The sequence below is a fragment of the Rhodamnia argentea genome, chromosome 1 (genome assembly GCF_020921035.1).
Source record: "Rhodamnia argentea isolate NSW1041297 chromosome 1, ASM2092103v1, whole genome shotgun sequence".
Classification (NCBI taxonomy): domain Eukaryota; kingdom Viridiplantae; phylum Streptophyta; class Magnoliopsida; order Myrtales; family Myrtaceae; genus Rhodamnia; species Rhodamnia argentea.
Genome location: NC_063150.1, coordinates 35,860,569 through 35,876,023, shown reverse-complemented (window position 1 = coordinate 35,876,023; position 15,455 = coordinate 35,860,569). Strand labels below are relative to the sequence as shown.

Genomic DNA, 15,455 nt, shown 5'->3' with positions numbered 1-15,455 from the left:
CCAATTAGAACTGTCGAGAGAAAAAGACAGCACTGATGAGGCTGGTGGTAATATTTTCAGTCGAGGTTCTTTAACGGGCATAAATCGTCTTGATAGCAACCACCAAAGCACTGGAACAAGGTTAGCTCCGCTATTGGTCCACAAGTAAGGTAAATAGGTCCATTGCCGGGCGGGCGGGCGGGCGGCTCAGAAACGGGAAGACCTAATGGAGTAACCCCAACTCTAGGATCAGAGATGCTAACAGATAGACCTATTTACAACTGGTGTTTATCTCCCGTCAAGTGTGCTCCCCAGACATAGACTACGTACAAGGTAGTACCTTTGGTAAGATAAGAATATAACTGCGTCAACAGAACGTGTCCAAAAATAAACATCCCAGGGATCAACTCACTACTCAAAATATAGTCGCCTCTAGAGTCCCAAGACACATGTAGATACTATATCGTATGTCATCTCAGCATGGATTCAAGGTTTTCAAAGTCATATTGATGCTGTTATCTGTTTTCTTTAAACATGGGCCAACATGAGCATGCTAATAAGAGGATGAGCTATTCATTTTATCACCATTTCTTGTATCCGCTACATCTTCATTTCCAACATCAAACTATCAGATCTTTTCAAACATTAGGCAACATGATCGTCCTGTTCAATTACGAAAAATGGTCTTAAGCAAGCGTAGCAATAACTTTAACCGATCTGCGATTCATGCGTAGATACTAGATCCTCTATAACAACCCTTCTCTAAGTGCTTTTTCAAGCCAAGTCTAACTTCAACCCTCGGTGTTATCTTTGGCAAATGGCTCATCGCACATATGTCTTCAATCTTTTGTAGAAACATGTTAAACTGAGCCAAGAGTTCACTGAACCATACTTGATATAGGGAACATGGACTTGGCTAGGTGACAGACCGTTCAAGATGCAAGATGTCTTCAGTTCAATTCCTATCCACTTCCCATCTTACCAAATAAAAGAAATATGATCACAATCCATCACTGGAAACAGAAATGAGCTACCTGAGTGAAGTTGACGAACTCCAATGTAGGAACAAGCAGCAAGAATCTTTAATCAAAGAAATTGCCTTTTTTTCCCACAGTTGCAATGCAAAGAAGATTTGCTTTATAGCTAGAACTTTTGCGCATCTACAATTCCAAAATACAAAACTTCAGGAAAATCCCTCCTTTGTCCTACTTTCACTATGCTGCATAGAGGCCGGCTTGTTAGATGAAGACCATACTGTAACTTCAAAGGATAAACAAAATTGTTGGTATTTCTCCAACGCCCGGAAGATGAGAAAAATTTGAATGGTAGAATGGAATATATTATAATCCATTATTAGTAATGTCCAGGCCCATTTTTGGCGACAACTTAGACGAAGTGATGAGTAGGATATTCATGCTCGTACCCATTATAGTCATAATAGAGCCTTTCCCCCTTGGCAATATCACGAGTAGCAACCAAAAAGACCCTGCACTCGCTGTTCACATTGTACCTCACGCATTTACAGTTCTGCTTCTTTTTACCATCCCTGCATATTAGTTTATGAAGTCTAAGCAGAAGGAGAAGCATAAGCTCTTGATATCTTTGGGAGAAGGAACGATGAACATCTGGCTTGAAAACACTTCAAAACAATTTGAGATGGCAAATCATGCAAAGTAATATTCGAAATTCAGCTACACAAAAAGTAAAGGTGGTTTTCTTTTAGAGTACAATGCATTAAAATAAAGAAGTAGATGACGAACAAAAGGATTCAAGTGGCTTACGCGGTGTGGTTGTTGATGCCATTTATAAAGCGTGCAATGTTTCCACGTTTATCAGGACAGATGACAAGACTTCTAGATGAATCATTTGCTAGAAGAAGAGTCATCATACTATCGCAATCGTCTTTTTCTCGGTTCTTAAGGTAATCCACATCACCGGTGTACTCTGCAATAAATGTCATGTCTTTAATCGGACCATCAGCTTCTACAGTGAAGCTGCATCATGATGGAGCAAGCAAAAGGGACCAATTAAACAAATGCATAATGGTACAGTAGATATCATACTAAAGGTCAATGGTGATAGTAAAGTAGTACCCTTCACATGAATCAAAAACTACTAGAAGAGGAGGCCATTCGCCTCTTTTAGACATTGCTCTACAGTGCTCCAGAGTTTCAATATCTTCTTTAGGAAGAACCTGTTAGGAAATCGAAACACTTCAGAAAAATAAACTGTCAATTTTGTGCGCAAATGATGTCAGAAAAGAAGTATATAATCCAAACCTGCATGCCACCTTTTTCAAGCTTTGCCTGATTAGCCGATCTAGGAGCCCATCCTGGTAAGTACGTGAGATCATCACTGAACTCCATGTTTAGTGCTGTCAAAGCAGAAGCAAGTGAACCCATTTCTTGCAACCTTTGGGAGGGATCCTCCACTGGCGTAAATGGAAGGAGTCTCCTCCTTTTCTTCTGCATAACCAAAGGCCCTGAACGCTTCCGACGCTTCCTAGTGTCTAAATGAAAGGAAGAATCAAACTATTTGCCTCAATAGTCAACAAATGTACGACATTAGAGACTTTCCAAGTTCTCTTTTGCCAATAATGGCTTCAACAATTGGTGTAGTCACTAATGCAAGTGTAACAAAAAGAGCAGCAGATTTGAAATGTAATATGAAGTTCAAACTGTAATACTTTCAAGACAAAAGAATCCATGTAATTCAGTGGACTGTGCGACGGTGTCTTTGCCTGGGCTCAATGGCCTAATATGGATGTTTGTAGTCTGTATACTTTGAACCAGAGGAAAGAAACACCAATAAGCATGATTTTTTTGTCTAAAATATTTAGGGGGTGGGGGGTTGGTTCTCCTAGCCTTTCTGACTAAAAGCTTGAAGTCAGGTGATGACATCGAAATCCATATTAGGAAAAGTGCGATGATGTTTTTTCCTGGGCTCAATGCCTAATATGGGAAGTTCTAGTCTACATACTCCAAACAAGAGGAAAGAAACCCTGATAAGCTCTATTCTTTCTTTAAGGTCTTGTAGTAAAAGAGCAAAATGGTCAAACATTGAGGGACATAAGGAAACTAGTCGCACATGCTCGAGTTACAACATCTGAGTTTTGACCTGCTTCCCAGGTCAAAACTCAGAGGTTGTAGCATTAGTGCAACGCCGGAACTACCTAAATCAACCACATTTAGGTAGGACGCCCTTGTTCCTTCTTGTTCTTTACCGCATCGACCACATTCAGCCATGAGCTCTAAGACTCTAAAAGCTCTATCTGTTATGATCGCTGTCTATTGCGGACAACTCCCATGAACTAACAACACTACGATCAGAGATCAAAACATGAAAGATCAAAATGCCAATGGGTTCTGATTTGCCATTCACGTTAGCAATAACACCAAAGACGGGCTAATCAAAATCTTCACCTTGAGCTTGAGGAGACCCGCATTTCTCATCGACACAACTGGACCTTTGGATCCTGAAGAAGTCTATGATCCTCTTCTGCGAAAATTCTACAAAAGAAAGGTATGATGGCACAATCAATCACACCCTCATCAAAAAACAATATCTTGTACGAAAAACCAAGAATCGAAGCATCGGATCGATAATGCCCCCCTACTTCTTACTCTTCTGTGTTCACAACACTTGGGGCAGAGCCACGACCCCATTGGGAGCTTCACGACGATCGGCCTCAGGCAATTCATGTGGAACCCCTTGTCGCATTTGTCGCACAGCAGCAGCTCATCGGCACTGTCGCCGGACCGGCATTGCTCGCAGATCACGTCGCTGTAGCTCTCCCGCTCCACCACCGCGTACTCGGCCTTGGCCAGCACCTCCGCGATCGTCTTGTACTTTCTGGGTTGCGGCGGAGATGGAGGCACCGTCCGCCGCGATGACCCGCTGAACCGGATGAATTTCCTGGCCGGTGCCATGTTTGCCTGGGTGGGCTGAGATAGGGTTTGATAGGATTGTTCAGAGCTTTTTTGAGCTGGAAGAAGTAGAGAAAATGCTTTGTCTACACCAATTTTTAGCTCCCTATAAAACGTGAGAGTTAACGAAACTCACACATTACAGCACAACACATATGCAAGGCACAGCTTTACAAAACAGATACGATTAGACTATTAAGGACAATTTTCGCCAAAATTTATAAATTACAAGGCTTCTAAACACATTTACATACCACAGCTAATACCAAGTGGGACTCTAAATCACATACTAAACTCGCGAGGTGACTCATCAATAGGGTTCCGAGGAAAATTTGATATTTCCGAAAAATATTTTCCAAAGAGAAAATGATAATATCTCCTCATGTTTGACTCAAATATGAGAATAAACTGAAAACTATTTTCTATCAATTTTGAAAAGGGAAAACTTGATTTTTGTTTTCCTATATAGACATGCACAATTCATGTGTCTAAGAGATACATGGCTGGGAAGGTCTTGACGGCAAGAGCCGTGCTTTTTCTTGCCTAGCCACTCGAAACATAAGCACAGGCATGGGGGGACTTAGGTGGCCTTGATGTACCTAGGTCCAGTCGCCAGTGACATGAACATGGGAGTCAAGTATCTAGACACGATTGTTGGGAACTAGAGCACAACGCTAAGGTCTTGGGCCCGACATCGGGGCACCTAGGCCCAGCCTTGGTGGACTTGGGTTAGAGCGTTGCGGAATCGGAGCCTAATGCTGGTGACTTGGGCATGAGAGCTGGGTAATCGGGCATGATGATTGAGGGCCTAAGAATGAGCATTGGTTCTTTTGTGGACCCAATCCTTGACTTGGGTGCGAGAGCCAAATACTTGGGCATGGCCTTCGAGGACTTGAGCACATGCACCGGGATCTTGAGCATGGCCATCAGGGACTCAGTCATGAGCACAAGGGTCTTCGGCCTTGTCTTTGTGGACGTAGGCCCCGACTTGGACGTGGGAGTCAAATGTCCAAGCATGGCCACGAGGGACTGGGGCACAAACATCGGGGTCCAAGGCATGGCCACTAGTTGCTCAGGCATGCACTTTGGGGTCCTAGGCCTAGCCTCAAGAGACGTAAACCCGGCCTCTATGGACTTAGGCCTAGGCATTGGTTACTTGGGCACGGCAATGGGGTACCCGGCATGGTCGTAGGGGGTCTAAGGCCTTGAGCCAAAGGACTTGGAACCGGGGTTTGGCTTCAATGGATACAGGCGCAAGTGCTAGTAACTTGGGAGTGAGAGCTGGGTACCCAAACATGGTCGCCGAGACCCAAGCACATGCATTGGGGTTCTAAGCCCAGCCTTCATGGACCCACATCCAATCTCTATGGACTCGGGCTTGGGCATTGGTGACTTGGGTGCCGGAGTCGGGTGCTAGGACATAGGCACCGAGGTCTTAGGCTGACCTTTGTTAACCTAGGCCCGGTCATTGAGGAGCCGATCTCGACTTGGATGGGCTCGGGCCAACTTGGGAACGAGTGTCGGGGTTTCTTTGCTAAGCGCATAAATGTTTGGTCTAAGCTCCATTGCATACTCTTACTTTGGAAAAAGACTTTTGATTTTCAAAAGAGGGAATTATTTTTTGAATTCAAACATAGATTTTCTGTTAATTGAATTTCCTGAAAAATCCAAATGCCGGATTATGAGGAAAATATTTTCCGACATAATATTTTTTGCAAAACAAACGGAACCTAAGACTCATCCTACATAGTCAACACCCTTTGAGTGTTCTATTTTATATTTCACCACATGTGAAATGTATTGAGCTGTTACGAATGATGTCAAAATAAGTTCCCAGCTCCTGGCAAGAGAAGGGTTGCAAGTGATCATCAAGGCAAGAGAGCTTCAATAAGGGGGGCGAGTATGTAGCTTTGCAAGGTAATTCATCAAAAGATCTAATTTTCAAATTGTCGGCGCATTGAGTACTCTTTGAGGGGCATAACTCACATAGAACCGGTTGAAGTGCCACAAACGGTATCGGAATAGAACTCTATCTAGCAAATGCGTGGTTTAAGGATGGACTAGGCCTTTAGTCGACTTAATGAGGATGGAGAATGATTGCCGGGTTGAAGTAAGTTATGGATGTTAATAGACATTTAAAATGGCGGAAAGAGATAAGAGCAGCAAGTCAAATATTGAATTAAGAGAGTATTATCCTAGCATTGTAAGAAGAGTATTTAACAAATGAGACCTACATTATCCATACTTGCTAAATTTTGGGTTGTACATTGTTAACACTTGATTTTTAATTAGTTTTTCTTTATAAAATTCTTTTAGGAACCCAAAAAATTTATAAAATTGCAAAATTAACTTTGGAAGCCTTGGCTGAGCCTAAGGAAACAATTTTGATAAAAAAAAATTTCGGTATTTTTTAAATATTTTTTCATATATTAGGAAAATGCCCAAAAACTACAAAAAAAAAAATAGCATTCATGGCCACAAAAATATGGAAAAATAGCCAAAATTTTTATTTTAATTCCCTTTTCATTTTGGTCATTTAAAAATTAGAAAATTCAATTTGGAGTCACATGATTCTTCACAAACGCGTATCCCAATTGAGCCAACAAATTACTCTTTGAGTCACTTTATTTTCTATTTTTACGTTTTTCAAGTCATGAAGCTTTCCTCTAAGGCATCACATTTCACTTTAGTCCATTTTTTTGGAGATTAGTTCAATTTTGGCAAAAAAGACCTAATTGCACTAAAAATTTTCAATTTAGTCCATCATTTTCTCCAAAGTGCAATTAGCCAATTTTTAGTTATCCCAATTCAAAGCCAAACCACTACCTCCTAGGTTTTTGGGCATTCTGAACACGATGGTGGGGGTGGTTTGATCTGATTCCGCCATTTCAAGCCTCAATTGCACAAATTGGGTGATTGGGTCAAATTTAAAATTTGGGGGTTTTGTGCAAAATTAAGCCAATTGGACCCGAGCTTGTCATTCCTAGATGAAACACATAACATAGAATTTGATTTTGGCTTTGATTTCATAAAATTTGGGCATTTGTGGGTCCAATTTGACATTTTTCAATTGTCGAGGTCGGTTAGGTCGGGCGGACCCGATCCAATGACTCGGCTGCCTATCATCTTCCCAAGCTCATTCTAACGTGTAGTACATAGGCATGGGAGAGGAACCAAATTGGCTTCCCAATCGGCACATCCGAAAAACCAAGGATAGATCTCGAAAACACCCATCGGATTACGATGACGGTGAGCCATTCGGTACGTGATTCTCGGCACGTGCCGAGATAGGCTGGCGCAAACGGTTGAGCGCACGGAAGTTGGTCGTAGGGGGGGATCGGTCGGGATTTTGATCACTCTCGCGAAAAGGGGAGGGGGGATTCGGTTACAAACAAAAAAATGAATAACAACGGACGCACGAGGAGAGAGAGAGAGAGAGAGGGGGAATCCCCTGAAAAAGTAGGCTTGTCCACCATTGAAATTGAAAAACCCGAGAGTTTCAAGCTCGGTTTCCGGCCAGCACAGGCAACGCCACCGGTCTCGTTGGCTTCACCTTAGCCGGGAGAATGTGTCAAGGCCATCCCGTGCCCATGGACGCTCGGGCTATCATGGAAACTCCTTAGTCCGAATGTTTTTCTTCAATATTTTTGGTTGATTCAAGTCCCTAGCAAGCCCTAACCTTGGATATACCTCTGTGTTGCATTGATTAATCACTTAAGTCGAACCCTAACCTTCCCGACCGGGTCATGAACGCCTCCCCCCCGCCACTGCAAGATATTGTCCGCTTGACACACCCTCACGGTTTGTTCCTCCGAGCGCCCGGAAAACGCGCCAAGTCTAAGGGCACCCCATAAAGGCTTCCCAAGACCTCCTCCAGGCAATGGGGACTAGAGGAGTTGGACAAACTCCAAAGGCACAGGTCCCCACGTGCCCTTTAGCACCAGCAGGGCCCCTGGCCCCACATGCGGAGCGACTACCAACACCCACCCCCCCCCCCTCCGCCCCCCCACTCGCAAGAATTGTCCTCTTTGGACACACATCCTCACGGTTTGTTCCTCCGAGCGCGCCCATACAACGCCCAAAACGCGTCTTCAAGTCTAAGGGCACCCAAGCCTTATAAAGGCTTCCCAAGACCTCCTCCTAGGCAATGTGGGACTAGAGGAGTTGTGACAGTCATGAGCTCACTCATTCGTCTCGAGCAAAACCGAGGCCTTTGGTTCTCTAGGTAAGCATACTCGACCTCCATGGATAATGCCTGGCTGTTTAGTTTTAAGCTTTGAACATTGAAATCTAGAGATTCTGAGTTTCACTGGATAATAGCTCACGGCTCACATTGGTTAGCATAGTTCAAGGTTGATTCAGGCTTCGAATTTGATATATGTTGATTAGGAAGAGATGAGGTTTCGCTTGGTGTAGGAATCGCAGCATTTCGGGCATGTTTTGACATCGGAATGGGAGCTTTGGCAAGGCGCCGACGCAAATCGCTAGCGCCAATCGTTTTCTCCAATGGTCTATTTGACTAGTCAACAATTGTTGACTAGTTAACGCCGATATGGTGCCCACGTGGCGCCCACGTCGATTATAACAAAACAAAAAGAAAAAATCCGATCCGACATTGGAAATAGGTGCCATGTGTTGTCATCGTGCCTTCTCAAAAATAAAAAATGATTTTCAGAAATTAAAAATGAATTTTTCAAAAATAAAAATAAAACCCAGATCCGATGGTGGAGGTTGTGCCATGTGTCAAAATCTAGGATTTTTTGGAATATAAAATCATTTTCAGAATTAAAATCAATTTTCGAAAAATTTTAAAAAATGTTTTGTGATTGTGTGGCCTAGGTTTAGCCACACGTCACGATCTCGATTGTCCGTAAATTTTTTAAAAAAAAATTAAAAATTATTTTTTTGATCGGGCGGTCAAGATCTCTCACGTTTCTTAATCGGGGCATCGGTATAAATGGGTGGGAAAATAATAAAAATTCGAAAAAATTTGAAAAATTCAAATAAAAATCGCCTAAATGGAGTTGTTTTGGTCATAGACCGACTCAAGACCCTTATGATCTGGACCGGGTGCCCGAGAGGCGCGGGCCGAGTCAACCCAAACCCGTCTAAATAAATTTTTTCAATAAAAAATCAGAAAATGGTTTTAAAAATCCCCCAAAAAAAAAAAAAATGGAAAAATCATAGAAATTCCAAAAATTGGGAAAAAATAAAAAAATTCCAAAAATTCAGAAAAATCTCAAAAATTAGAAAATGGCCATTGTTTTTGATAGACCAATCTTGTTTTTAACGTTTTTGTCCCCTTCATTCTTTTGAAAATGATGATTTTGCCCTTTAAGGGTAAATTGTCTCAAATTTCCGAAAATTCAAGAAAATCCCAAAAATTAGGAAATGGGTCTATTTAACTGGCTAATCCTATTTTTGGAGATTTTGCCTCCCGATTGTTTTTGTAATGATGATTTTTCCCCTTATGAGCAAATTGTCTTGAAAATTCATAAAAATCCCAAAAAATGTCAGAAAATATAAAATAGGCACATTCAATTGGCCAATCCTATTTTTAGTGTTTCTGATTTTAAATCTTTTCAAAAATGACAATTTCGTCCCTTTTGGGAAAATTATCCTCAAATCATTCACAAAACTCCTTCCAAACTCCGAATACCTCCTCTCTAAGTCATTAGAGCTTTACTAGGGATGCCATGTATTGATTTTATGTGCCCTATCTGCATGAACTAGATCCTTGATTTACACATTTAGTTTCACTGATTGTGATTGATAGGTAGATATTTCCCATCAGCCCCAAATCATCTGCATATAAAAATTAAGTTAGAGAAATCATTTAACTTAGGTACCATAAGGTCGTCAATAACGACATTAGCGTAACTAAATCCCCATCCCCATTTCTCTTGTTCCGTATGAGTCATGTGACTTTTCCCATTGCCCGACAAGGTTGTCAATTTACCTTTTCCAACAATTGATGGCAACTCCGAAGGATGTACACTTACACACATATCACCCGATCACGCACTAAAAGTTCGAAACCATCAGTAAATCCTGCCGTCGCAAGAGATGAGGACTTGGAAGAGTCCAAGCCAATCTATGGATCACCATGGATCTATAGAAATTGGTGATTACCCCTAAACCTAAACGCGTCTCGTTTGAAATGAGGGTCACGACATGTGAGTTTGCCCATGACTTTCAATCATCACTCATGCCTCTTGAATCTTAATTTTGCTATAGTCCTTGGGACTCTATTAATTTTTTCAACATGTGTGATGCATATGACTTTTCAAAAGCAAAAATGTTGTTGTATCATTTTCTTTGATGTTTGAAAGTATTATACATTACCATTAGATTTTCATATATTATGCAGTTTTTCGAATTTCGATAGATTTGCTTCTTTTTTTTTTCTTTCAGTTCTTTTTTTAATGAAAATATATAAAAGATGATTTCTAATGTGAGAGAGAGCTAAAAAAGTGGAAATTAAAAAGGTTAAAACTACGAAAAGTTTCAAATTGGAAATTTAAAATAAAGTATTTAAAAAAATAAACCGTACAAATTGGACGTAAGTTTATCCTTGGCCCTAATTTGGAATATAATGTCAATTGAGTTGTAAAAGGAATAGCATTGAGATGTTCATGATATTAATACATTTACGAGAAATTTGTCAACTACTAGTTTGGAGTATTTCGTGGTCAAAATAATTAATTTAAGGTAAATTTATCACAGATATACTAGTTTAGAGTTTTTGATGATCAAAAAAATAGTACCGAATAAGAAAATAAGTCGAATAAAAAATTTACTTAGTTTGGGGTAAATTTGTCATAGACGTATCAGTTTAGGACTTTTCATGGTAATAACTCTTAAAATAAAGTAGTAAAAACAATAAAATTCGACATAATTGTTTTGCCCTAATTTGGAATATAATGTCAAGAGTTGTAAAAGGAAACATGAGTTATGGAATGCTTGACAAATATATGAAATCTCTATTACGCAAAGCAGTCGATCGAACAATAAAATAAACAAAACAAGAAAATAAGTCAAATAAATTTAGTCGTGTGATCTCGTTCACGAAAGGAATTATTCTACTATAGCTCAAATGAATAAGATGGAATGGAGAAGTACTTACCAGGCTGGATTAGTGACGAAAGTCTGAATTTTAGCCCAAATGAATAAACGAATGGAGAAGTACTTACCGGGCTGGATTAGTGATGAAAGTGGATTTGGGAAAATACTATATTTGATATAGTGTATTATTTTGAAGACTGTAAAAATATTGGACGCGATATCTAGGGCCGTCGGTGAGATTTCTATCGAACGTTATTGTATGAAATTAGGCCCGACGTGACCCCGATTCTCGGCTTGAGCGCGAAACCTCCTTGAACCTCTACGTCCCACTAACCCCACCCCTATAAGAGCCCCCACTTTTCTCTCTCCCCCTTATTTTCTCTTCCCCTCTTCCTCGTGGATATCTCCCTTTCTCCTCCATCTTCATCTTCTTCTCTTCTTCGGTTCAGCCCCGACGCCACCGCTCCTAGTATGAGCTTGTGCCCGGCGACAACCCCATCCTCAGCCCACCGTCCGCTCACCGCTTCCTCTTAAGCCTGTACGGCACCGAAAAGAAAGAGAGGAGCCGAGCTCATTTTGTCGATGATTTGGACTCCGTCTTCTTTGTCTACGATCCTAAGATAAACTAGCTAGCAAGGTGTGGTGGTCATGAGAATGGAAACCTTGGACGGAAGTAACGTCAGCGAATCGAGAGCAGATGCTTTATGTAGTCCCCTAGTTATCTGATGAGGAAGTTTTGTAAATAACCGAAATGCATAATGGATATGTATTTCTATAAAATCAATTGTTGTGGCATGGGATGATCATACTGATTGTATGCGCTATTATTAGGCTATAGGTTAGGAAACTCTATAAGTAAAGTCATACCTTTAGGCGTCGTGCTTGCTGCTTGTTTTACATGCACTTATTTATTTTTGTCTAATTTTTCGCATGCGTACTATTATAACAAGTAAAAGACTAAAAAAGAATGCAATTAGAGCATGATTTAATGTTGGGGTCTCGATAAGGTTGGTATCGTAGTACGGATTAAAATCGGACCCCTAACAATGTATCAAATTAGGAAGATCGAGGACCGCTCCTTACACAGTGTTTCCCAGCCCCCGATTACATCATACAACTCATGCAGTGTTTAGCCCCACATTTCCTCATGAAATAATATCTCAATTTTACAAAAGAATTACACAAATATTACTCTAAAATTTAAATGGCTTACACTTGAATACTTATGCAATTCCACGAAAAAAGACCCACGTCAAGCACTCGTATCAATGGCTCTTCAACCACTATAATAGAAGGCCCTCGCGTAACAGAACACGCACTGTACTTCAACAAGGGAAATAAACAAATAAAATAAAATCTTTTAGTTTCCTCTTTTGATTAACTTCGCGATTCCAACTCGCCATAAAGGAAATTACCATGTTATACTTTGCTGGATTTGGAACATCCTGTAAAATATCCAATTTAGAATATTCACATTTTTGCTTTGAGGTCAAACTCAAGACATATTTTAACAATCTTTACTTTGGCCCGACGTTTGAGTCAAGTTACAATCGCTTCGCAAATAATTTGATCTTCACTACTACTCCCCTATAACCCCTTTATAGGCTCAACCGCCATAGACATCGTTCAAGCTCTCTTGAACTTGGCCATAACCATGGATCACATTAGAATAGTGAATGCACATGCACCTTTAACTGCTCCATAAGGGCTTTCGGACACAACCTTCTCTACCATAGATAAAGGAAAATCATTATTACATCCATATCTATCGAAAGCTCTAACATGTAACTTGTCAATATCGGCAGGTACAACAACTATTGGCTCTGCTCGATTATCGAGATTAAGTGGTCCCAACTACTAAGTTGACGCACTATTACCTAAGTTGACTAAATTTTCTAACCTCGGATTTAACAAGTCCAGCAATCACAATCAATCAATATACCTCAAGAGTTTCTGATTGCAACTCCACCTCAAGCTAAATACCGTTTAGATCCATATGAACAATGCTATAATCATTCTACTTACCTTGTGCATAGCCTAGGAACATTCATTTTTCTGCCCTTCATCGAGCTTATCATTACTAACTCGAAAATAATATGGACAACCAAATATGACAATAATAGAATAATCAGAAACGTTACCTAACCACAATTTTTCGGGAGTTCAACATCCAATCGTAGTCGATGGGATCTATTCACCAAATAGCTCGCCGTACTAAGTGCATCCGCCATGAATCTCCTAACCATACCAAGACTAGAGAGCATTTTATGGGCCGCATCTAATGATATTCTGCTCATCAATTTTGTAACATGTTGTGGTTTACTAGTACTAGTGTGGTATCTCACTATGCCTTCATTCATGCAGAATTCATTTAACAACTCTGAGCAAAACTCCATGCTTTTGTTAGCCCGCACATGTTTGATCATTTTTCCAGTCTTCTTTTCAATCAAAGCTCTCAACTGTCCGATCCTGATAATAGCATCAAACTTGTGCTTAAGCACAAACATCCAAGTCCTCCTCAAGTAGTCATCCATAACTGTTAACATAAGTCTGGTGCTCTTCTTCGAAAGAAACAGTGACAGCCTGCGAACATCCAAATGAAGTAATTCTGCAATTTTCATGGTTTTTCTAATAGCCGCACTAAACTGCACTTTTTGCTGTTGATCTAAATCACAGCACGTGCATATATTTAGTTTTTTAATAATATAACCGCACAACAAATTTCTTTCATTTAAAAACTTCAGACTTCTCTCGCTAATGTGCCCAAAACGAATATGCCACAATTCGGACTCTCAAACGGATGCATTTGACGTCTCCGTGGCAAAATTCATCATTATCTCACCTTAAAGTTCATATAGGCCATTGTGTTGGATCCTTTTCATTATCACCAAGACACCTCAAATAATTTTCAAAATTTCATATTCTGAAAAATACCGACACCAAGCTGAGTAGCACTCAAGGAAATTAGATTTTTCTTCAACTTTGGAATATGCCTAACTCTAGTCAATGTCATCACAATACCATTATGCATTCTGATTCTAATATCACTAACACCTACAACATCGCATTCAACGTCGTTCCCAACTGCACTTTACTACTATACATGCATTGAGGAGTAATAAACCAGTTTCTATTTGGTGTAACATAAAAAAAAAATCATAATTCATAATCCACCTACCAAATGACGAATCATCAATGACATATAAGAAATAATTAGCATTATCCGAATTACTATCACCTACAGCTGCAACATCATATGTAGACTCAACTCGAATTCTCTTCCCCTTCTCGCTTTTTAGCTTAAAGTAATCCCTTCTAAGATACCCTCTCTTGCCACAACTCCAACAGACATCACCATCAGTCCTAGATTGGCTATGTCTGTTTATATTTATACTACTTTTGCTAACATGAGTTCCGATTCTTCCTATATTTTTACTACTAAAGCGGTAAATATAGATTCATCAGATCCTCTTCTAGCGACGTCGTCACTTAGAACTAAATCATGAATCCCATCAAAAGTTAAATTGGTTGACCCATATGAATTACCAATAGCAATAACAATAGTATTCCAACTATCAAACAATAAGAATAATAGAATCAAAGCACATACCTCATCTTCAAAGTTAATATTAACTAAACTCAATTGGCTAACGATCACATTGATTTCATTGATATGATTAGCAACCGATGCACCTTTGCCCATCTTTAAATTAAATAGACATCGCATCAAATAGATTGATCGTAAAGGGCTTCTCGTACATATCCAATAGGGCTTTCATCAAACTCGCAGTAGTATTCTCTTTCATGATATCAAACGCAAAGGTACGAGCCAACGTCACCCGAATAACACCCATCACTCGCCTATCTAATAATTCACAGTCAGCTTGCTTCATGGATTCCGGTTTCTCCCCAAACAAAGGTAAGTGCGCTTTCATCCGATATAGATAGTCCTCAATCTGCATATTCTAGAAACCAAAACCGTTCCCATCAAATCTGTCGATTTTCAGTTTACTTTCTTTCATCTCCATTGATTCATTTCAACGCAATCAAGCCTCGCTCTTATACCAATTATTGTGCAAAGCAAGCAATCGAACAATAAAATAGAAAGAACAAGAAAATAAGTCAAACACTTGATTTACATGGTTTGATTGTCGAGACCTATGTCCACGGGGAAAGCAACAATAAATTTCACTATAAATCAAACGATACGATGGAGATTACAACCAGTCGAGTCACTCAAACACTCTCAGTGTTTTTCAGCCCCCAATTACGTCAAATAACAGAAGCAGTATTTAGCCCCACAATTCCTCACAAAAGAATTAGACAAAGCTTATTTTAAAATTTAAACAGCTTCAACACTTGAATACTTGATGCAATTTTACAAAGAAAGACCCACGCCAAGCACTTGTGTTAACGGCACTTCAACCACTCTGATAGAAGGCCATCACATATCACAATATACATACATGTTTATATGTACCCAAA

At 40.0% G+C, this 15,455-nt stretch overlaps 1 protein-coding gene across 1 annotated transcript; it reads right to left on the bottom strand.

Moving 5' to 3' along the window:
* Nucleotides 1-1,063: 1,063 nt before the first annotated feature.
* LOC115726361 (probable Histone-lysine N-methyltransferase ATXR5) lies at nucleotides 1,064-4,048 on the bottom strand. Its single transcript, XM_030656197.2, has 6 exons — nucleotides 3,596-4,048; nucleotides 3,402-3,488; nucleotides 2,259-2,488; nucleotides 2,073-2,173; nucleotides 1,761-1,973; nucleotides 1,064-1,525 (listed from the first exon to the last, which is right to left on the bottom strand). Exons 1-6 carry the CDS (start codon nucleotides 3,906-3,908, stop codon nucleotides 1,366-1,368), a joined length of 1,104 nt encoding a protein of 367 aa, XP_030512057.2. The 5' UTR covers nucleotides 3,909-4,048; the 3' UTR covers nucleotides 1,064-1,365.
* Between the last annotated feature and the right edge of the window lie 11,407 nt (nucleotides 4,049-15,455).